A 21,729-nucleotide genomic window follows, 5' to 3' on the forward strand; every position below is an offset into this window, starting at 1 on the left:
AAAGAAGAAAGTGTCCTCATTGAGGTGAAAGAAGAAAGTGTCCTCATTGAGGAGAAAGAAGAAAGTGTCCTCATTGAGGAGAAAGAAGAAAGTGTCCTCATTGAGGAGAAAGAAGAAAGTGTCCTCATTGAGGTGAAAGAAGAAAGTGTCCTCATTGAGGAGAAAGAAGAAAGTGTCCTCATTGAGGAGAAAGACGAAAGTGTCTTCATTGACGAAAGTGTCTTCATTGAAAGAAGAAAGTGTCCTCATTGAGGAGAAAGAAGAAAGTGTCCTCATTGAGGAGAAAGACGAAAGTGTCCTCATTGAGGTGAAAGAAGAAAGTGTCCTCATTGAGGTGAAAGAAGAAAGTGTCCTCATTGAGGAGAAAGACGAAAGTGTCTTCATTGAAAGAAGAAAGTGTTTCTGTAATGGAGGAACAAAATGTGCAAAAGATTGGCGGTTGTAAACTGCATCGACATCAAGAACGGGATCAGAATTCCCATGAGTGGTGGGAGAATTGGAAATAGAAGCAATGGCTGAAGCAGCAAGAAGAACAGCAGCAGTTGAAAAATAAGGAAAGGCTCTTCACCAAAAACAAATGAAGAAACAGAGGCAACCAGCAAAGAAAAATGCTTTGGTCGAACAGAAACCCCACAGTGTTGGCACCATACATCAGCAGAAACAGAAGGCTTACTGTGATGACTGGCTGCAGCAAGCACAACAGCAACAGCATGTTGAGTGGTTCCACCAGGAACAGAAGCCTCGCTGTGAGCACGCGTTGCAGCAGCAGCAGAAGCAGCAAGGTGTTGATGGGCCGCATCATGTGCAGGAATTTAAACAGGTAAGAACTCTTCTGTACTTTGTAGAAGTTGGGGTGAACATACTGGGTGCAAACACAGCCAACCTCAAGATCAAGACGTTAAGTCGAAAGACAATTTTGCACTTCATCATCTTCGATATTGCTTTTAATGTTTCCTTCAAAGAAAAATATCCTTAATTTTGTAATTGTAATTTTATCAATTTGATAATTGTAATTATAATGTTGGTGGGAAAGGTAACTTATTGGCATGTAAAAAAGTATTCATGCAGAAGATCATTGCTGTGGAGGATAAAAAACAAGAACAGTAACTCCCTCTGATTGGATTATATCACCAAATTCACCTTTTCATCGATTACCTGTTCCATCGCTGCATTTCCTTCTGTGCCCTTTCCGGAACGAGTTATCAAACTGATGAAGATATCAATGCATTTAATCTTTCATTTTTTGGTTGTTGTTTTTCAAAGGGTCCTCAGAAGTGGTGCGGATTCCCTCCTGCTCCCTCTCACTTGAAGCCACGATATCGGTTGGAACGTAAGTTGCCAAGATCCTTACTTAACATAACAAATTATTCCAAACTTTGTCTAAATTACATGGTCTTCACCTACACCGGGTCTCTTATTTTCTGTGCATCAGAAGTGATGAGAACAGATTAATGTTTTGCTGCACTCAGAGCCAGACAAGCACCAAACAAATCGTCCGATTGGTGGAAGTCCGACATGACTATTGAAGTATCCTTGCAGAAGTCATTGTGTCCACCTGGATGATCATTAAAATATATTGTTTGGAAAACCAAATTTTGACAATCCCACTTTCAATCAGCTTGGAGTGACTCGAGCTGACTTCCATGAAACATTTCATCATGGTTCAGGAAGAGGGAGAGAGAGAGAAATCCATTCCAGGATTGTGGTGAATGACATGAGAATGAGAATGATTGAGATTATGATGACAGTGCTGTTGAGTGTTTATGACATCCTTCTGTTGATGTGTGTGCAGAGGAAGACGTCATAGTAATGGCCGCTGGGGAAGAAGATGCACTTTTTGGCAGTGAATCCATCATTCCCAATTTTAAGTGCTCCAGGAATATGAGACGTAATATCAAACTATTACAATGGCCAATCCAAGTTTTTAATAAAAAACAGTCTCCAGAACTACAGGTATGGTGAACACTTGAAAAACTTTATTTATAACTTGACACACTTTTTGAGTCCAAGTTTTTCAATCTATCACTAACTTTTCATGACAAGAACTTAATAATGTTGAGTGAAGAGACTTTAATAATTCAAGTGCATTCATGTGGGAGGTGAGGTCTCTCCCTGATCTGTACAATCAATGCCAATCATGTCTGTCATACATGAATGGATCTGCAGCCATTGACCCTGTGTTCGCTGCAGCTACCATCAAGCGTGACTTCGTTGTTGTACAAACACATTCACAATTCAACATTATTTTTCATTTTTCCTCCTTCCTTTTCACTGCTGCCAACGTCTGGATCAACTTTCAATATTCTTCCAAAACATCTCTGACCACAATCTTCTCTCTACCTCAGCAAATCAAAGATATCTTCAATCGTAAATTCCCTTCATTTTTTCCAATATATTTCACTCCGACCAGCTTATCAAGCTCACCTGAAGATTCCACTAGAAGGACTTCAAACACTGCACAAAATGAGATTTCCTGTTATACTTATTTAAAATTGCTTTCCTCAATGCTGTGCCTTAGGGCAGGATCCTTTCCATGTTTCTCAACCTTGGTTTTTCATTTCACTCCAACATCTAAACCTCCCCTCTTCAGGTCTTCCAAAAATACAGAGCAGAAGAAAGTCCCCAATATCAAGAAGCAAGATGAAAAGTAAAAACAGCAGCAATGACTGCATTCTTCCCTCCCGTTCTGGTGATCTCCCCAGACATCGTGTTCTACTTCAGTCGGTTGTCCATACAATCTGTTTCGGGAGGACATAGTTCAAGCCTATGAAACCTTTGTCGCTCCTGTGTGAAGCGGGACCATCGCCGTAAAATACAAAACACACAGGAAATGGCGCTTTGTGTTGAGGCACGGCGGTGATGGTCATGCTTAACCCTCGACCAGTCAAAGATTCCCGGAGGGTTATGTGTCACACACAGCAAGGTCAAATTTGGTCTTATTTGTTCTGATCATGTCAAAGCAACGAGTCTTATTTGCTCTCTCCCACCTGACTCTCTCGCTCTCTCTTTCCTACCCTCCCATCTCTCTCTCTCTCTTTCCCTCCCACTCTCTCTTTCCCACCCGTCTCGCTCTCCCCTCCTTCCTTGCTCCGCCCTTCCTTGCCCCCACCCCTCCTCTCCCTTCTCCCCCATCTCTTTCCCTCCCCGCTATCCCCCTTATTATTAACCTCCGCCATCTTCGAAGATGGATGGAGGTTACTGTTTTCACCCCTTTCTGTTTGTTACTTACGAAATATTTATGACTTCCGTTTCTGTTTGTTTGTTAGTTACGAAATCTAAAGATTTCGTAAGTATATTGATGACTTCTGTTTCTGTTTGTTTGTTTGTTTGTTTGTAGGCACGATAACTCGAGAACGGAAGAAGCTACCAATGTCAAATTACACCACGTGATTCAGGAGGGTGATGGCTTGTGCTGATTAGATTTTGGTCAAAATCGGTCAAAGGTCAAGGTCACAGTGAGGTCAAACAAAATTCCGTAAATTCATGTGGAGAAATGGAGTATTTTTGCTTCGCTCGACGTTACGAGTTCGTTTTAACTTCGATTTTAATTTTGTCTTCGTTTTTTGCGATCGCTTAGGACGCTTAACACTCGGTTGTCGAAATTCTGGAACAGCGATGAATAACTGATATATATATATATATATATATATATATATATATATATATATATATATATATATATATATAATAAATAATAAGTCTTTTTATCAGATTCTTCTGAACAGTAATACACCTATTATCTGGCATATCCTGCTGGTACTGAATCACTTTTTTAAAATTATAAACAAAAAAATGGAATTTTTATAAGAAATCTAGTTTTTGTCTGGGACTCATTATCTGCAAACCACAGAGTAAAATCGTAGACCACAATTAATTCAGAATTCAAGCTCCCCTTGGGCTTCTGACTGATTCATGCTTTTATAAGACAAGGTCAGAGGTGAAGTTGACGATTTCGTAAGTACCAGTCTATGACTGCTTGTTTGTTTGTTTGTGAACAGTATTACGGAAAAACTCCTCGACTGATTTCGACGAAACTTGGTGGGGGGATTAGGTATGGTCCAAGGATCATGCCATTAGATTTTGGACTTGGTCCAAAATCCAATATGGCCGATATGGCGGCCATTTTGAAAAAATATTTGAATTTTTTTTTTATTTGCATTTCTACACGTTTTAAGTGATTTTCAACCCCCCTCCCAAAAAAAAAATTGTTGGAGAAAAAAAAATTTTTGCAACTTTTTTTTCAACAAAATTTCGATTTTTTTTTTTGCATTTCTCCATGTTATTAGTGATTTCCAACAAAAAACATGCCAAAATTATAATTGCTGCTGATTTTGGAACTTCAGGTGGATAAACCCACGTAAAATCAATTTCTGTCTCAAGGAATCTCATTATGATGAATGAATTGAGTATGTAAAAGTTAAAAGTAAAAGGGAAAGTTGCAAACTACAACTCTGTGAGCACTGTTGACATCAAATTGAATGAATAGGATATCAGGTTCACTTGAGTGACCTGGCAGTATTGGCGGCGGAGGTTTTGCACTCTAGAGTGCCCCCCCTCGAGTTCTTTTAATATGTATTTATCCATCCTGAAGTGATGGGTCGTATAATGCACGAAGATCGAACCAAAAGGAGAAATGTGGTGTAAAATATAATTGCACATTTTCTGCTCACCAGCCGATGCCCGATGCACCGCAGAACACAGGGCCAAATGCGGGCGCATGGCCCCCAAACATTGTTCAAGCCGATCAATATACAGTTTTCAATGACAGTGCCAATATTGCAGAGCACTCCCCAAGTGGATTAAGCACTCAAGGAAGCACTCCAACAAAACGGTTGGTAAGGAATGGCAGGCTTGGAAAGTGATTAGCGATCGCCGATCCATCGTATCAAGCACCTCGTGGATACGTCGAAATGTCAAATATGTCTGAAATGGACAAATGAACACTTTTTTTAGTCGTTAGACTGCTGCTAAGTTCAAATATGGAGATTAAATTTTGTAATTCTGCTTAGTTTAAGAGATTCTCATAGTTAAAACGTGCGGAAATGAAATAAACCCACGGACGATGATGCCTCCAGGCGTTTATAAGTATTGCAATGTATCCAGCGATTCATAGGAATGATGAACAGACATTCGATGACATGAGTGAAGAAAGTGAAAAAAAAACTTCATCATTAAGAAATCGGTGTGGTCTGTTCCAAGTCAAGGCATTGTTGAGCAGGCCAAAAAAAATGCTGATTTCGGACCCCATTGAGGGACAGTGAGGTTTCCAAGGATGTGCATGATGAAGGATATAATTAAATAAGGCCCTTAATTATCTTCAAAAGGGGTGTTTTAATTAACCCAAACACCAAATTTTCACTCTTGCACTTCCTTGGACTTTTCTTAGTCTGCATGCAAAGTTTCAGGCTGCTAGGTTTTATGGTTTTGGAGATATGGAAGAGACACACTGACACACACACACACACACACACACACACACACACACACTGACACACACACACACACACACACACTGACACACACACACACACACACACTGACACACACACACACACACACACACACACACTGACACACACACACACACACACACTGACACACACACACACACACACACACACACACACACACACACACACACACACACAGACACACTGACATTTATTAGTACAGATAGAGTTCCACAATTTTATTTTGTTTTGGCATATTGTAATGTTCCATTATATGAAATGCCAGGGCTTCACCTGCAACAGAGAAAAATAATAATTGTTCAAATATGCAGCTATTCCTTAGGAATAAACAATAAAAATGTGACAAATATAAATGGCCCATCCTGTTTGTAACAATAGTAATGGGTTGAAATATTTATTAAGGACATTTAACTGAAGGCGATACACACGTGTGGATTATTATCATTGTCTTTGTCCCATGTTTTCATATCCTGAGGATAATAGAGCATTGTCTTGTTTACAAATAAGGGAATGATTTTTGAAAGTAATTTAGGTGTGAACACAATGTGTTTATGCAGGAAGAAAACAATGAACACCACGATTTTGGGGTGGACACCACGTACGGTCATTTTGTGGAAGCTCAATCTGGATGAGGGAAGGATCGCTTTGTTGTGGATTTTTACTTCCATTGCATTCCTTTCACTCCTCCTCAACGCGGGTATTATTACGATGTGTGGATCCCGCAGGTTCCACAAACCCATGCTGCTCTACATCAGTATTTAATCATCAGCCGATGCGTGCTGGGGAATCGTTGGGGTATCCTACGTCCTTAACAACACGATAGCACATCGCATAGAGATCACGTTCGCTGAATGTCTGTGTCAAATGTTTTGTTTGGAGTTTACCCTTGTGCACCAGTTCCTCAGCACCTGGATCAATTACGTTGACCGACATTGTGCCGTGTTTTGGCCGTACACATACGTCGCTCTGATGTCTAGTTGGCGAGGAGCTCTGAAGCTTGTTTTTCTGGTGGTGATCCTCGGGTTCTTCCTCAGCATCAGTTGCCCGATGCTCACATTGTCCCTCGACTTTTGTAACGACTTGGTGATCGTGCTCGACACCGCGTGCCTGTCCACGACCGTGGATCGCTCCTCTTGTGAGAGCTCCTCCATCAAAACTGCTTCCCTCGTCGTCGTTTTCTTTTTCGTGTTTGCTTTAACTGGATTTACCGCGTTGTACTCCACTTGCTGTATCATCTGGAAATGCCGCAATTCAAGTAAGGAGTCGAATGTCAAAGCCCTACACACTTGCCTTACGCAGCTCATGGTGACATCGGTGCAGTTTGTGACTTGCACTTTCATTTTGGGAATGAAAAATATTCTAAAACGACCGGCGGACGGATTGTTCCTGGACCTTTTTGTCATCGTCACTCCAGCCACTTTAAATCCCCTGATATTTGGATTTAGGACTCAGGAAATCCGTGTGGTGTTCGTGAAGGCATTTCATCCGCTGTGGATTAAATACTCCACCATGATCAAACATCCATCATCCTGGAATTATTTCTTTAAACAATGAGTACTCCTTTACAATGTCAAAATCCATTGACCCACTGAAAATAAAGATTTTAGGAATTACTTGATTTTTAGATCAGTCATATCGAGGTTAAAGGGGGGATGAAACCACGACGATATTGGAGATGTTCAATTGATGATTCAGGCTGGGGAACAATGTTTGTGATGTTCGGTGTGATTACATAATATGTATATTTATATTTTATCTCAACATTGTTGATAATATTTTAAATAAGTGGTGATACTCGTGAGAGCGATAAATAATCACACTCTAAAAGAGAGCGTTCAATTGTTTTTGTCGGGAAGAAAAGGTTAAAGTGCAACAAAGTACGGTAACCTCCTCTTAACGTGCCTGCAACAAGAGATATAGACCCCTCTGCACATTGGAAGTGTGTGAAAACTTATTTCCCTGATTTCGAGAGAGAAAATAAAATAAGAGTGATGATCAATTTTAAAGCAGGAATAGAAAACAAGCTTTCAATTATTATCGAAAAATTTGTTGAAATGTTTTAATTGCTTTTTTTAATGAAGAAAATCTCAGTTTTGTGAGTTTTGACATTTTTAATTTCAGGTCAAACTTTTCACACTTTCCTCCTACATCCATGAAATTGCTTCATGAAACATCATGAGGACTTGGATTGAACATATAAAAATAAAATAAACAAATATATTCTGTTTGATGAGGAATAATTTGTGCTTTGATTTAAACAATTAACTTACTTTTGAATGGAGTTCATTAATATAATTTGCCTTGATCAGTTTGATGAAGATTTTTGAATATTTTTTTGTGAACTAGATTGTGCCTGATTCCAGAACAACATCTCCTCGATCTTAACCACTCCTTGATACATCGAGACTTTTGTTTGTGGCTCACTGATAAATGAATGAAGGATATTCAAATGATCGATGAATGAGATACTAACGATGGTCCAAGGGAGATCAAAGTTTTATTTTTCAATTCTTCAGTAAATATGATTCGGAAGAAAGAATTTTTTTTTTTTTTGGTTCTCAACAATTGTAGCAACACCAATGCTGGCCACTGTGATGAAACCAGAAGTTTGAAACACTTTCACAGTTTATAGATGGACACATCGTTAACAATTGATTCAATATGGAACAAGATGTTTTTTTTTATAAAGGTCTTTGTAATGTTTTCTGATTGTTTGCTTATTATCCAGTCATGCTGCCTGGCATGTGGAGCTTCTCATGAACTTTCACCACTTTTGTCATTCTTGGGCCCATGTTCAAATTTTATTCCAGGTAACCTTTGAACAGGTTATTCTCGGTGACCTGTATTTTTTTCCAGTTTACCTGAATTTTATAATGTTTGCCAACTGCTAAGTGCTAATTGTAAATATATGGGAGATTAAAATGCGACGCATGTCCATGTCAAAATTTATATTTTACTGTCTGTGGAATGATCATGAGTTTCGGGGAATTTTTAACTGCTTTTTGTTTTTTTACAATTCTTCAGTAAATATGACTTTTTTATACTGTTTTTGTGATATAAAACCATGATCTTTTCTACACCCATTACCCTGTCACCAAATTTATTTTTGCTTCTGTATCCATCTTCTCCTCCCCCTACATTCTCCTTTACCCCTCAACGTTACCCACACATCCCTTGTTATCCATCTCCTTTTATTTCTCTTTCAGTCCTACTGTTGACATTTCCTCCTCTATCTACTGGTCCTTTTGTTATGTTGCACGTCCTGATCCATTCTGTGTTTTTAGCTTTAAAACAAGTCTTGACTTCGTATACAAAAAGGCAAATAAGTCAGGGAAGGATAGTTGTAATGGAGAGATGTAGAGTACAAGAACTGAAATTTTGGGGATAAGAAAACTTCGATAGATTGGTTTAGGGCTGTTGCAATCTGACGATTACAAAGTGTTCTTTTCTTGTCACAAAATCTGTAAAATGAATGGAGTGGAAGTGACTTGCCATCAGAAGACGGCAGGGTCAGTGTTGTGATACAACCCAGTCAATAATAGTTCAATATCAGTGAGATGCAAAGGGAATCCACTGAACACCATCATCCTGCAGATACCCTCCAACTTTTGCAGCAGATGAAGAAAATGTGGAGGAGTTTCATGGAAAGTTGCATGAACTGGAAGTGCAGGTGCCTAAAGGAGATGTTTTCATTATTATGGGAGACTGGAATGCAAAAATTGGAGAAGCAGGAGCACCAGCGATTGATATAAGCACTGACATGGTATCCAAAATGAGCTGGAGGAGTGAATGCTGCAGTTCTGTTTGGAAAATGAAATCGTAATTGCAATGGTTAACACAATTCAACGAACCCTGTGTAGACTGTCCATCACATGCAGTAAATAACACAAAATCTGAAATTGTTAAGGAATCGGTGATGTCTAGTTTTTTGCGAGAATGTGCAATCACCAATCAGCTCCGTCGCTTGCCAAGCCAGTCGTTCCTTATCAACCATTCATTTGAATGCTTAAGCCACTTGCCGAACATCCGATACTACTGCAGTCGATAGTGGTACAGTTCTTGTCCAGATCGGGATGTACACTCGGCAGTTACTACAAGGTAGAGGTATGTAGACAGCACACATGGATGTTGTACATATGGGCAGATTTGGATCTGTAAAGTGACTCTCGACAGGTGTGTGCTTGTGCTTATATGCTTGGTTACGGGTGCTGTGGTGGCAAAGTTTCATCCCGTATCTTATGATGATGATGATGGGTGGTGGGGGGATAAACTTTTAAGCTCAGCAGCGTATGAGTGATCACATTTTCCTTTGTCCTCATGACTGTTTCTAAAGCAATTGGTTGTTTGCCCCCATTGGACTTTATCTGAAATGGGCGTTTATGGATTTGGTCTCGATTTTCGCGTCAGCGTGTACGTGCGTGTATCCGCAACAATATCTCAGGCATGTGTGGACCAATTTTATTCATACTTGGCACAAAGACATTACATGATGGTATACATATGCACATCATTTTGTTTCGCGATCAAAGATGGCCGATGGGTGGCCATTTTAGTTGTAAAATAAAAACCCCGATGCTAAAGTATGTTCAACAGTGGAACACGTCCTCAAGCATTTACTGATGTTGGTCAACCTTAGCAAAAGCACAGTACATGATGGCAAACATATGCACCTCACTTTATTTTGCGATCTGATCAAAGATGGCTGACTGGTAGACTAGCGAGCATTTTAGTTGTAAAAAAACAACCTGGTATCGAACATGTCCTCAACCATTTACCAATCTTGTTCAAGCTTGCTACACAGATGAATGATGGTTTATGCATGCCCTGAAATTTTTTTTGGAGTTCAGATCCAAGATGGCCGAGTGGAGGCCATTTTGTTCCTTAAACGTGTCCCCAGCCATTTCTCGGATACGCATGGTCCGATTCCATCACAATGCAGCATAGCATGACCAGACTAGACAAGGAGTAACATTATCCTTAAATATGACAAATGACAGTTCAACCGACACGAGATTGATTTCCTGGGATACTATGTCTCTTCAGCAGGCATTCGTCCACTGAACATCAATGTTCAGGATATCAATTGTCTTCCAGATCCAAAAAACTCATCAGAACTTGCCTCGTTTCAAGGTGTAACTAACTTCTACCTCAAGTCTGTAGAAAACTGTGCTGATGTGGCTGAAGCACTACGCATATTACTGCAGAAAGACCTCCCATGAAAATGGACCAGCAAACAGACACAAGCATTTCAGGGTTTGAAAATAAATATAAGTGCCCAAATCCTTGAGCACTTTGACCCCCACAGACCAAGAATGGTCACCACTGATGCTTCAGGAATTGCCTTGAATGCTATACTTTTGCAAGTATCCAACACAGTGGATCGACCTGTTGCCGATTCGTTGAAAACAGTCTGAGACTGAACGAAAGTACTCGACAGGTGAATGTGAAACACTCACCTGTATATTTGTGTGCGAGCACTGGAATGCGTTTCTCTTCAGGAGGAAATTCACACCACAGACCGACCACCATGCTCTCACAACACGACTTCCGATGACGGGATCTGGTCACAACCAATTGCGCATCTCCAGATGGTCTGGTTAACTTCATCAATAAGTTAACAATCTCAATAATGAGAGTTAACTTTGACGTCCGGAATGTGACAGGTTCGAACAATCAAGTTGTGGATATGCTCAGTGGGCTTGTCGAAGACAGTAACCCAGATGTATCGACAACTACTGAAGACTGAAATGTTATAGAAATACACTTCGACAACTTCGTGACAGCAACCGAGTTAAAGAAAGCTTCAGCAAGGGACGCCACTCTGAGGAAAGTCTGCCATTTCATCCAAAACATTTGGTCTCGCCGAACACCAACGCAGAAGTTTGAACCGCACTTCAGATAAATCGATTTTCGAGGAGAGACTCCGGATGGATGGAGAGACTCGGTTGGGGTTAGAGAATGGCTTTTGTTTCATGAAACACGAAAATCTAAAAACAATAAATGTACTTAATTTCATAAACTTTATTAATAAATCAACAATCCGATCGTGAATACATCGTCATAATCACAAGTAAATGATTTTAATGATTTGAACCAAAAATAACCTCCACTTTGTGCATCTCTTGAAATAAACTTCCATCATGAACAGAACGGAATCATCCCAAGGAGCAAAACCGCACGGAGTCATCCTCGTGTCTATAAACCCCAATAGCGGTTTTAACGGGGTCCATGAAGTTCCCCCTGAACACATGCAGGACCCGGGAGTCCTGGAAACACATCAACTCTCCCTCCTCATAATCCAACAAGAACCCAAACCGTTCAGGATTCCCCTGCACAGACAGGTCGGTATATTGATTGTTGTGCATTGCTGTGTATTTGTTATACCGTTTCTGTAAACACCAAGACTCGGGATTCTCTCCTAACACGCACTCTCCCCGTTCCCCTTTCCTCCCCATGGAGTTTGAACAGATTCCGATTCTGCACCAACGACTCGAACTCACATCGACCTCCCAGTAGTGACGGCCCGACGAGAAACTCTCAGAGGAAACAACTTGTGCATAACGACCAAACCGATCAGGATGTTCTGGGTAGGGTTGGTCGGTCCGGGTTCGAGTCGCCGTCCTGAGGTCCTGGGAGATCATGATCGATATATTTGCAGAGTTTAGGTCCAGACTTGGGGTCTGCCCATCTGCAGACACGAAGAGACAGGTCGAGGGCTTTGATAGACAAAACGACAAAAACATTTCTTTTTTAACCTTTGAAATATTAAATACATTTTTTATTTCATCTTCTTTAGTAAACGTAATTCACCCTGTTTGTACCTGGTGAGGAATCCCACGATGATCCCATTGTGCCTCTTATTCAAATTAAATAAATAAACCCCTCCAACGGACAGTGATTATTTATTTTCTCTTCAAAAATACATTAGTTTCACGTGAATTGTAACATCTTGTGAATGTGTGAGGTAAGATGTGAATGTGTGAGAGGTAAGATGTGAATGTGTGAGAGGTAACATCTTGTGAATGTGTGAGAGGTAACATCTTGTGAATGTGTGAGAGGTAACATCTTGTGAATGTGTGAGAGGTAACATCTTGTGAATGTGTGAGAGGTAACATCTTGTGAATGTTTGAGAGGTAACATGAGAGACTTCCGGTTCTGGGTTTGCAGCAACGGCAGATTTCTCTCAGGGCTCTCTGCCGACTTTCTCAAAGTTAATTTTCTGGTTGTTATTTGTCTCGTTTTAACTGTTTATTTTCTCACCTACATGTTTCTCTGTGTTCAGAGTTCGGTTTTGTTTAAAAAATCGTGCTATTTTGTGAGTTTTTGTCGACCTTGTCTTACCGGGTCCCTTGAGGCCTATCTATCCTTCCCCTCGAGGTACATGATCATTTTTCTTTGTATTCTCTCCCATTACCTTCAATTTATATTTTCCCCACTTTCCCAACGCCCCACATCCCTCCCAACTAAACACTCTGTTTGTTTGTTTAGTTTTGAATTTAAGACAAGAAACAAAAACTACCTTTCTCCCTGCACCCCACAAGTCCCGATTCTTCTTCTTCGTATTCCTCTTTTTCTTCTTCCTTCTGCTGGCATACCATCTTTATTCTACTTGAGCTGACCCACTCTCACCAATACCTTCACAATTTCTTCCTACAACCTTTCATTTCAGAATCTTACGTATTCTTCAAAAATACATAAAAAATAATAATCTTCCTTATATCATTTCAATCTATACACCTGCAACCACGTGTCTCTCTACTCTTCCTGATACTTTTCATCGATCCATCAGCTTCACTCTGCGTTTACCGTTTCAAATTCACAATACACCTCCACGATTTTACTTCAACCTTCCCTTTTCCGAATGTTACGCAATCCTTATTTAAAATAAATAAATTCACTTTTGACTCCACACCTCCCATAGCCATGTGCGTCTCCCAGTGCCACGTGCTCCTCCACAACCACGTGATCTGTTTCCACCCTCTGTGATTACCGATCCAAATTCACCATTCACCTCACGATTTTTTCTGCATCCTTTCTCTGCCCTCTCACCTCCGTGTCATCACTCCACCTCAAATCCTCAACTGGCTTCTGCCCCCTCTCTTGCCCCCTCCTCTCCCCCAGCACCACAGAGCCTTTTCTCCTCCTCATCATCCGGCTCACTCCCCGAGCTATTCTGCAATCCCCCACACTCTTTCAACAACTCTCCTTACCTCCCTTTCCCTCCTCCCTTGTCATACCCTCCCCTCCCCTCCCCTCCCACCCCCTGCACCCAAAGCCTCCTCCCCTCCCTCTTCATTAACAGTATGGACCTCATATATCCAGGTCCTTCGCTCAAACCTTTTCAATCTTTCCATACAGGTTGCCACTGACAAACCAGACATAATGTGCCGAACAGAAACTTTCCTCCCTCAACACATCACTGACTCTCAAGTATCTCTCCCTGGTTACTCCCTCCAGTGTGACAGATCTGAGCCGCATCCTGGTGGAGGAATTTCTCTCTTCATCAAAGACTCTATTTTTCAATCTCCATGCACTGCCCTCACTCCCCCACACCGCCAGGAATACCTCTGGATTCGGCTTCCCCTCCACTTCAACCTCATGTTTATATGTGTGGTGTACTGTCCACCAAACAGTGATGACTCCATTTACACCTCACTATCTCACATTGCTACTTTCTCCAACATCAACTCATCCTGGGAATTCTTTCAAACAAAACTTGCTCTCTCTCATGCACAGATTTTTCTCCTCTCATCTTCAGTTGGCCTCCCCTTCCTCCCACCCATGGTTCACCGAAGCTTGTGACGAGGCAGTTGTCCTGAAAACTTCCCTTTGCCTCATGCAAAGCAAACCCAACTGAGCGTAATCTCAGTTCCTTCCACAAAGCTTGGAACAAGTGTGTATCTACCCTCAGGAGAGCCAGAAAACAACATCTTTCGAAGCTCAAGTCTGAACTTTCAAACCTCTCTCCCTCCTCCAAATCCTGGTGGCATCTAATCAAATCTGTTTCTGGTGTATGTTCCCCCTCCATCCCCTCCCTTACCTCAAACGGCCACACTGCTGATACCGCACGTGAAAAGGCTGAATGCCGAAACTCGGTGCTTGCATCGAAATCTTGTGTCCAAAACCCATTGCTTTCTGTACCCACCTTACCCAGTCGCACACAACTGGCCCTGTACTCTGTGTCCTTTTCTCCTGACAAGGTGGAGAGCTTGCTATCAAACCTCGACTCAGATTCTGCAACCAGTCCAGACGGCATCAGCCCACATATTCTAAAAACCTGCTCCTCTGTGCTTGCTCACCCTCTCTCTGTTCTATTCACCTTCTCATTTGCTCAAGGTCATCTGCCATCTGCTTGGAAATCAGCAAACATTACCACCCTGCATAAAAAGGTGCAAAAATAGATCCCTGCAACTACAGACCAATCAGCCTTCTCCCAATCATCAGCAAGGTTATGGAATCCATCATTGCTTCAGACATTAAATCCTTCCTCTTCTCCAAGGCTTGATATCCGATCATCAACTTGGTTTCAGACCAGGTCACTCTACCCTGGATATGCTGCTTCTGCTATTCCAACAATGGATGGAGGTCCTCGATGCCGGACATGAAATCAGCCATATCCCAAGACATATCGCGAGCTTTTGACACGGTCTGGCACCCTGCCCTGCTCACCAAACTCTCTTCCCATGGTATCCAAGGCCATCTCCACTCATGGCTCGCAGTCTTCCTCACCTGTCACAGTCACCGTGTGGCCCTAAATGGAGTTCTTTAATCACGTCTTCCTGTCCAGACTGGAGTTCCTCAAGGTAGCGTTCTGGGCCCTGTTCTTTTTCTGGTTTTCATCATTGATCTCTCCGACTCTCTGGAAAATCCTCTTTATCTCTTTGCTGATGACTCCACCCTTTGCCATACCATAGGTCATCCCTCAGACCGGCAAGCAGCCACTTCTTCATTCACTGCAGATCTGGGTAAAATCACAAACTGGTCTAACACATGGAACATGTCTTTCAATCCGGACAAGTCTCACACTCTCACTTTGTCTCTACGAAAGGACCGTTTGGAACCCAGACCACCTCCCCCATCCACTTTCTCAACAATCCTCTGGAAGAAGTCCTTTCTTTCAAGCTTCTGGGTCTCACTATTTGCCATAATCTTTCCTGGGAAAGCCACATTTCCAACCTGCCCTCCAAAGCCAGTCGCCGACTGGGAATCCTCCGTCGTGCAAAGTCCTTCCTCGGCGCACCTGAGCTCCTGACCACATACAAAGCTTTTGTCCACAGCCTGATGGAGTATTGCTCTCCCCTCTGGGCTTGTACTCCTGCCTCTCACCTTTTTTGGCTTCATGCTGTGGAAACCAAGGTATTTTGGATCATTAGTATCTCCCGCGATGAGGCTGAGTCTTTGGGTCTCTCACCCTCTCACCGCAGGCAAGTCCGTGGTCTTTCTGTCTTCTACTGTCTCCTCTCCAGTCTCGCCCCCCCCTCCCCCCGCTCTGTCTGCGATTTGTCCCCACCATATTTCCGCAGTGCAGGTCTGCCAACAACCCCCTTCTGGAAAAACTACCAAAATCACAAATCACTGCCCACCTTCACTCTTTCATTCCTCTTTTTCTCCGCCTTTGGAATAAACTCCCTCACTCGGTTCAATCCCATTCCTCCCTCCAGGCCTCCAAAACAGCTGTCCACCACCACCTATTATCGTCCCCCATCCAAATCCTCGATCTTTTCTACCCCCGCTAATTCACCCCAAACCCATCTCCTTCAAATTCCCTGCTTTCCTTCCTGAAAGTCCCTGTAATGTCCATCTTGTATACCCCGTGTTCCCTGCCCCATCCCTCTCCCTTCCACAGATATCCTAATATCTCTGTTCCCCACAATTTTGTCCTTCCCACTCCCGCCCCTCTTGCCTCATGCCCCCTTTGCTGTGCGTTGTGTGTTTGCTCTCACACGAGCCTCGACAATGTGTACAAAACAACAAGAAAAAAAATCTTGTGAATGTGTGAGAGGTAACATGTGAATGTGCGAGAGGTAACATGTGAATGCGCGAGAGGTAACATGTGAATGTGTGAGAGGTAACATGTGAATGTGCGAGAGGTAACATGTCAATGTGTGAGAAGTAACATGTCAATGTTTGAGGTAATATTTTGTGAATGGATGAGAGGTAACATATTGTGAATGTGTTGGATGTAACCACTCATTTCATCTGGAGTTCACAATGAAGTTACCAAAAGTGACAGCTTGATCCTCACCAAAAGTGATTCTTCTTCACCTGCCAACGTTTCAGTACCAGCAGAGGGGTTGGCAGCGAGGGGGTGTGGGTGAGACCTTGATGTGGGATTTACATTTCCCTATTTCTAGAATCAGAGAGCCGGTTATCTCATTTGTATTGAAGTTGTGGAAGTGAAACATTCCACTCTTTCATGAGAAAACATGATATTATTTTGTCCAAGATTCCCAGTGAGAATGTCACATTTATCTTTGTTGTTCGAGTACGATGAATAATTACCTTCGCCATCTTTGATGGATGGAGGTTATCTTTTCACCTCGATGTTTGTCTGTCTGAGCATGATATCTCAAATCGTTTTTAACGGATTCTGATGAAACTTGGTGGGCAGATTGGGTGTGTGACAAGAACAAATTGATTCGATTTTGGTGAAGATCCGAATATGGATCCGGTAATTCTTCAAGTGATTGTTCACCATTGGAGATGGGGCCAAAAACGATATACAGCATGCTATCTCAAAAAGATGGATGGATTCGAACGAAGCTTGGTGGATAGGTTTGGAGTGTGAGAAGGACGAATTGATTCCATTTTGGTGAAGATCTGAATCTGGATACGAGATTTTAAATTTGTTTCAGTGATTCTTTACCGTTGAGAGATGGGACCAAAAACGATAAATAGTATGGTCTTTCAAAATGTTGTGGATGAGTTATGACAAAACTTTGTAGATGAGTTGGTTGGATGACAAGAACAAGGCGATTCGATTTTGTTTCAGCACTGGATTCAGATCCGGTTTATCAGCGGCATACAAAATGTAAACTGTTGAGTCTGGCAGAGTTATGTGCTCTACTGATTGCCGTTCTAGTTTGAGAAGTGTTTGTTTGTTTATTATTTATGAAATCGAAGATACACAAGTATATTCATTTAATTTGTTTGTTTGTCACTTGCAAAATCGAAGATTTCTTAAATATGATTGGTCAGTCGTTTTGGTTATTCTGTGTTTGTCTGGCTGTCTGTCTGTCTGTTTGGCTGTCAATCGCCTACAGGTCACAATTCCAAACCGACCGTCATGAAACTTTACCAAGGTGTAAAGGTCGTCTCAACTGAGAAGCCCATTGATTTTGAGGTGAAAGGTCATCTTGAGGTCAAGTTTCTAAAATTATCATTCTTTTTAATCCAACTGACTTGAAATTTGAACAATATTTGCATTTTGCATCGCTGAATTGGGAAACCAACAATTTTTGTGATCAAAAGGTCAAAGGTCAAACTTCTAAAATCATCAACTTACACCATATTAACTTGAAAGGTCAACAGGATTTTGCATCATGCATCATTGAATTTGGAAAACATTTATTTTTGAGGTCAATAGTCAACTTAGGGTCAAACTTCTAAAATCAATCTGAAAAATAATCAATTTTCATCAGATTGACCTGAGCTTTGATGAAGATTGTTTATTTAAATCTTCACGAAATGGACAATTTGATGTATCCATGGCAACTTTTGGAGAGGGGGTGGAATTTGCAAGTATCGTGCTCTGCACAAAGTTTTTTTTGTGTTTGTTTGCTTGTTTGTTTAACATAATTCCACACTGATCAAAAGGAAAGGTAACCAGCCGGTAGAGCTGGTCAAAAGCTAAAAACGTTATTTTAAAGGTCAAGGTCACAGGAAGTCCACGTTTCCTGACAAACCTTTTGAGATAACTTCGCAGAGTCATTGTTAAGACTTCCAGTTTGTGTTTCCACATTCGACTCAAGGAACACTTTAAAATCTGAGGTTGGAAAATATCCTCAGGTGTCATTTTCTCAAGCTCTGTCAAGATCCAAAATTTGGATTTCAAGTTTATATTTCTACAATCGTCTATTTTCATCGGATTGACTTAACTTGCAATTTGAACAGGATTTGTATATTTGGTCATCAAATAGGTTCACCAAAAAATTAGAACAATAGATTTGGCCGTATTGACAATTTTTTTTTTTTTTTTTTTTTTTTTTTTTTTGTATACCTTGGTCGAGGCTCATATGAGAGCTAACACACAACTCACAGCAAGGAGGCATGAGACAAGAGGGGTGGGAGTGGAAGGGACAAAACATTGGGGAACAGACACAGGTGAACTGTGGAAGGGAGAGGGATGGGGATGGGACGGGGAACATGGCGAGGAGAAGATGGACATTACAGGGACTTTCAGGAAGGAAAGCAGGAGAATTGAAGGAAGTGGGCTTGGGTGGATTATCGGGGGTAGAAAAGATCGAGGATTTGGATGGGGGAAGATAAGAGGTGGTGGTGAACAGCTGTTTTGAAAGCCTGGAGGGAAGAATGGGAAAGAATAGAGTGAGGAAGTTTATTCCAAAGGCGGGAAAAAGAGGAATGAAAGAGTGAAGATGAGCAGTGATTCGTGATTTTGGTAGTTTTACCAGAAGGGGGTTGTTGGCGGACCTTGAGCGCCCTGTGGAAATGTGGTTGGGACAAATCGCAGAGAGAGCAGGGGGGCAAGGCTGGAGAGGAGTCGGTAGAAGACAGAAAGACCACCGACCAACCTGCGGTGATTGAGTGAGAGGCCCAAAGACTCAGCTTCATTGCGGGAGATGCCAATGATCTTAAAAGCCCTGGTTTCGACAGCGTGAAGTCGAGAAAGGTGGGAGGCAGGAGCACCAGCCCAGAGGGGAGAGCAGTACTCCATCAGGCTACGGACAAAAGCTTTGTAAGTAGTCAGGAGCTCAAGAGGGCCGAGGAAGGACTTTGCACGACGGAGGATTCCCAGTCGGCGACTGGCTTTTGAGGCAAGGTTGGAAATGTGACTTTCCCAGGAAAGGTCATGGCAGATAGTGAGACCCAGAAGCTTGAAAGAAAAGACTTCTTCCAGAGGATTGTTGAGAAAGTGGATGGGGGGGTTTTGTAAACGGTCCTTTCGAAGAGACATAGTGAGAGTGTGAGATTTGTGTGGATTGAAAGACATGTTCCACGTGTTGGACCAGTTTGTGATTTTATCCAGATCTGCAGTGAGCGAAGAAGCTGCTGCTTGCCGGTCTGAGGGATGACAGATGGTACGGCAGAGGGTGGAGTCGTCGGCAAAGAGAACCTAACCCTAAACGGTTTCCATGACAACAATTTCACCAATAAAACGGGACTTTTGCGATTTTGTAATTGTATCTCAAAAGGTTTTCAAGATTTCAAATTTAAACTTACAATGTGTGTGTCTGTGTGTGTCTGTGTCTGTGTCTGTCTGTGTGTCTGCGTCTGTGTAAAGTTTGGTCAAAACTTGTTAAAGATCAGTATATCCATAAAGCCATCCATAATATGTAAAACACTGAAATTAGATTAGTCTAAAATTAGAAACTCTATCATCCATATTTGTTATGAAAACATTCAATCATGAAAAACACTTAAAGGTCAAATTTTGAAATTTCCAAATTGCTCTCTACATGGCAACTATTGCTTATTTGTATTTAACAATCCTCGTACAATGCACGGCATCTTTCTTGTTTGGTTGTTTTGTTTGTGTGTTCATCTCATTTCTGTGCATGAATGAACCGCTTTGTGAACGAGTCAAAAAATGATGGTTGTGCTCGGGGTGTGCCCGAGAAGGATCGAGGTGAAATTTTTTTTCATAGTCCCTGCAATTCAAGATGGGGGTCGGGGGAGTACAACAACAATTCTCTCTACGTAAATGTATAGGTTCGTGGGCAAAAAAATGGAAACATCTGGGTAAATGAGGGACATCAAGTATATTGAAATCAATGGGTTTCAGAGGTCACACAGGTGTGGCCCATGTATTAATAAAGCAAATAACATCCAAGCATGCTTTGGGTCATGTATAAAATACTGCACAGGCCTGGTTGTCGATAATTATGGCGAGCATGGCTGAAAATGGAAAAACCTCAGTGACTTTGAAAGAGGGGTGATTGTTGGGGCGCGTTTGGCAAGACCTTCAGTGACAAAGACAGCTCAGCTTGTCACCAACCCAACTCATCCACCAAGTTTTATCATATACTGTCCATGGCTTTTTGAAATATCGTGCTACATGTATATCCCTTCTGGCAGGATCTCTCAAAGGTGAAGAATCACTTTTTTGAATCCTTGTATCTGGATCTTCACCAAAGTCAAATAAATTAGTCCTTGTCACACACACAACCTGCCCACCAATATTAATCCAAATCCATCCATAAATTTTTGAGATATCCAGCTCACAAACAAACAAACAAACAAACAGGAAAGATGTCGTGCATAGCACAAAACTTGTGAAATCCAAATAAACAATATGCTTCCAGGTTTTTGATTGATAGATACACTACCGGTCAAAAGTTTTAGAACACCCCCATTTTTCCAGTTTTTTCCTGAAATTTAAGCAGTTCAAGTCCAGTGAATAACCTGAAATGGTACAAAACTAAGCAGTAAACTACCAGAGGGTAAAAAAAACAAAGTTTAGATCTCCAAAAACTGAAAAATAATGTAAAGTTCAGAGTTGTTAAAAAAGGCCCTTTTCAGTGAACAAGTAATGGGTTAGCAACTGCAGCTGTTCTGCAGCAATGAAAGTAAATTAAGCCTTGAAAGTTGATGCAAAAAATTCCAACAGGTGTCCCAACTTTTGTTGATTAGTTACAAACCCTCTGTCTGTATAAAAACGGTGTTGGAACAGACTGTGTTGCTACACCCTCTGAAGCATTATTTGGACAAAATTGCACTTCAGGAAATAGTATATTGCTATCATAATGGCGAGAAAAAAACAATTAACAAAGGAAGACAGACAGACCATGATAACCCTAAAAAGTGTAGGTCTTTCCTTTAGAGAAATTGCAAAGGAGCCAAGGTGTCAGTGAGTACAGATTCTACACCATCAAAAGGCACTTGGAAACTGGAGGAAACTGACAGGAAGAGGTCTGGCAGACCCAAAGCCACAACACAATCAGAAGACAAGTTTCTGAGAGTCAACAGCTTGTGTGATAGGCCGCTCAAAGGACAGCAGCTTCAAGCAAAGCTTAACACTGGTCGAAGTAAGGAAGTCTCCGTTTCAACTGTGAAAAGAGGACTTCGAGCTGCAGGTTTG

General features: G+C 41.6%; 2 protein-coding genes across 3 annotated transcripts; one reads left to right on the forward strand and one right to left on the reverse strand.

Annotated features, from left to right (window-relative positions):
• The first annotated feature begins 6 nt into the window (after positions 1-6).
• On the forward strand, positions 7-8,492 carry LOC147007390 (uncharacterized). 2 transcript variants are annotated; one of them, XM_085867181.1, is made up of 4 exons: positions 7-820; positions 1,264-1,330; positions 1,793-1,953; positions 6,029-8,492. In XM_085867181.1, the coding sequence occupies exons 1-4, from the start codon at positions 578-580 to the stop codon at positions 6,101-6,103; spliced, it is 546 nt and encodes a 181-aa protein (XP_085723307.1). In that variant the 5' UTR covers positions 7-577; the 3' UTR covers positions 6,104-8,492. The 2 variants fall into 2 exon arrangements, with proteins under 2 accessions (XP_085723307.1, XP_085723308.1); XM_085867182.1 differs by lacking the exon at positions 6,029-8,492 and adding an exon at positions 2,591-2,891.
• Positions 8,493-9,626: 1,134 nt separating this feature from the next.
• Positions 9,627-13,602, reverse strand: LOC147007391 (tripartite motif-containing protein 14-like). The gene is made up of 2 exons (XM_085867180.1): positions 12,991-13,602; positions 9,627-12,159 (listed from the first exon to the last, which is right to left on the reverse strand). The coding sequence occupies exons 1-2, from the start codon at positions 13,067-13,069 to the stop codon at positions 11,627-11,629; spliced, it is 612 nt and encodes a 203-aa protein (XP_085723306.1). The 5' UTR covers positions 13,070-13,602; the 3' UTR covers positions 9,627-11,626.
• Between the last annotated feature and the right edge of the window lie 8,127 nt (positions 13,603-21,729).

Source organism: Eptatretus burgeri, unplaced genomic scaffold, assembly GCF_056783735.1.
Source record: "Eptatretus burgeri isolate ZD-2024b unplaced genomic scaffold, Ebu_testis_v1 Ebu_testis_scaffold_209, whole genome shotgun sequence".
NCBI lineage: Eukaryota > Metazoa > Chordata > Myxini > Myxiniformes > Myxinidae > Eptatretus > Eptatretus burgeri.

Bases quoted from the DNA above. Each gene is read 5' to 3' on its own strand.
- LOC147007390 (XM_085867181.1), top strand. From the start codon at position 578: ATGAAGAAACAGAGGCAACCAGCAAAGAAAAATGCTTTGGTCGAACAG. The intron at 821-1,263 runs GTAAGAACTCTT...TGTTTTTCAAAG, and splicing joins ATGTGCAGGAATTTAAACAG to GGTCCTCAGAAGTGGTGCGG. The intron at 1,331-1,792 runs GTAAGTTGCCAA...ATGTGTGTGCAG, and splicing joins GCCACGATATCGGTTGGAAC to AGGAAGACGTCATAGTAATG.
- LOC147007391 (XM_085867180.1), bottom strand. From the start codon at position 13,069: ATGGTATGCCAGCAGAAGGAAGAAGAAAAAGAGGAATACGAAGAAGAA. The intron at 12,160-12,990 runs GTAGTTTTTGTT...TCGTGTCTGCAG, and splicing joins TGTGGGGTGCAGGGAGAAAG to ATGGGCAGACCCCAAGTCTG.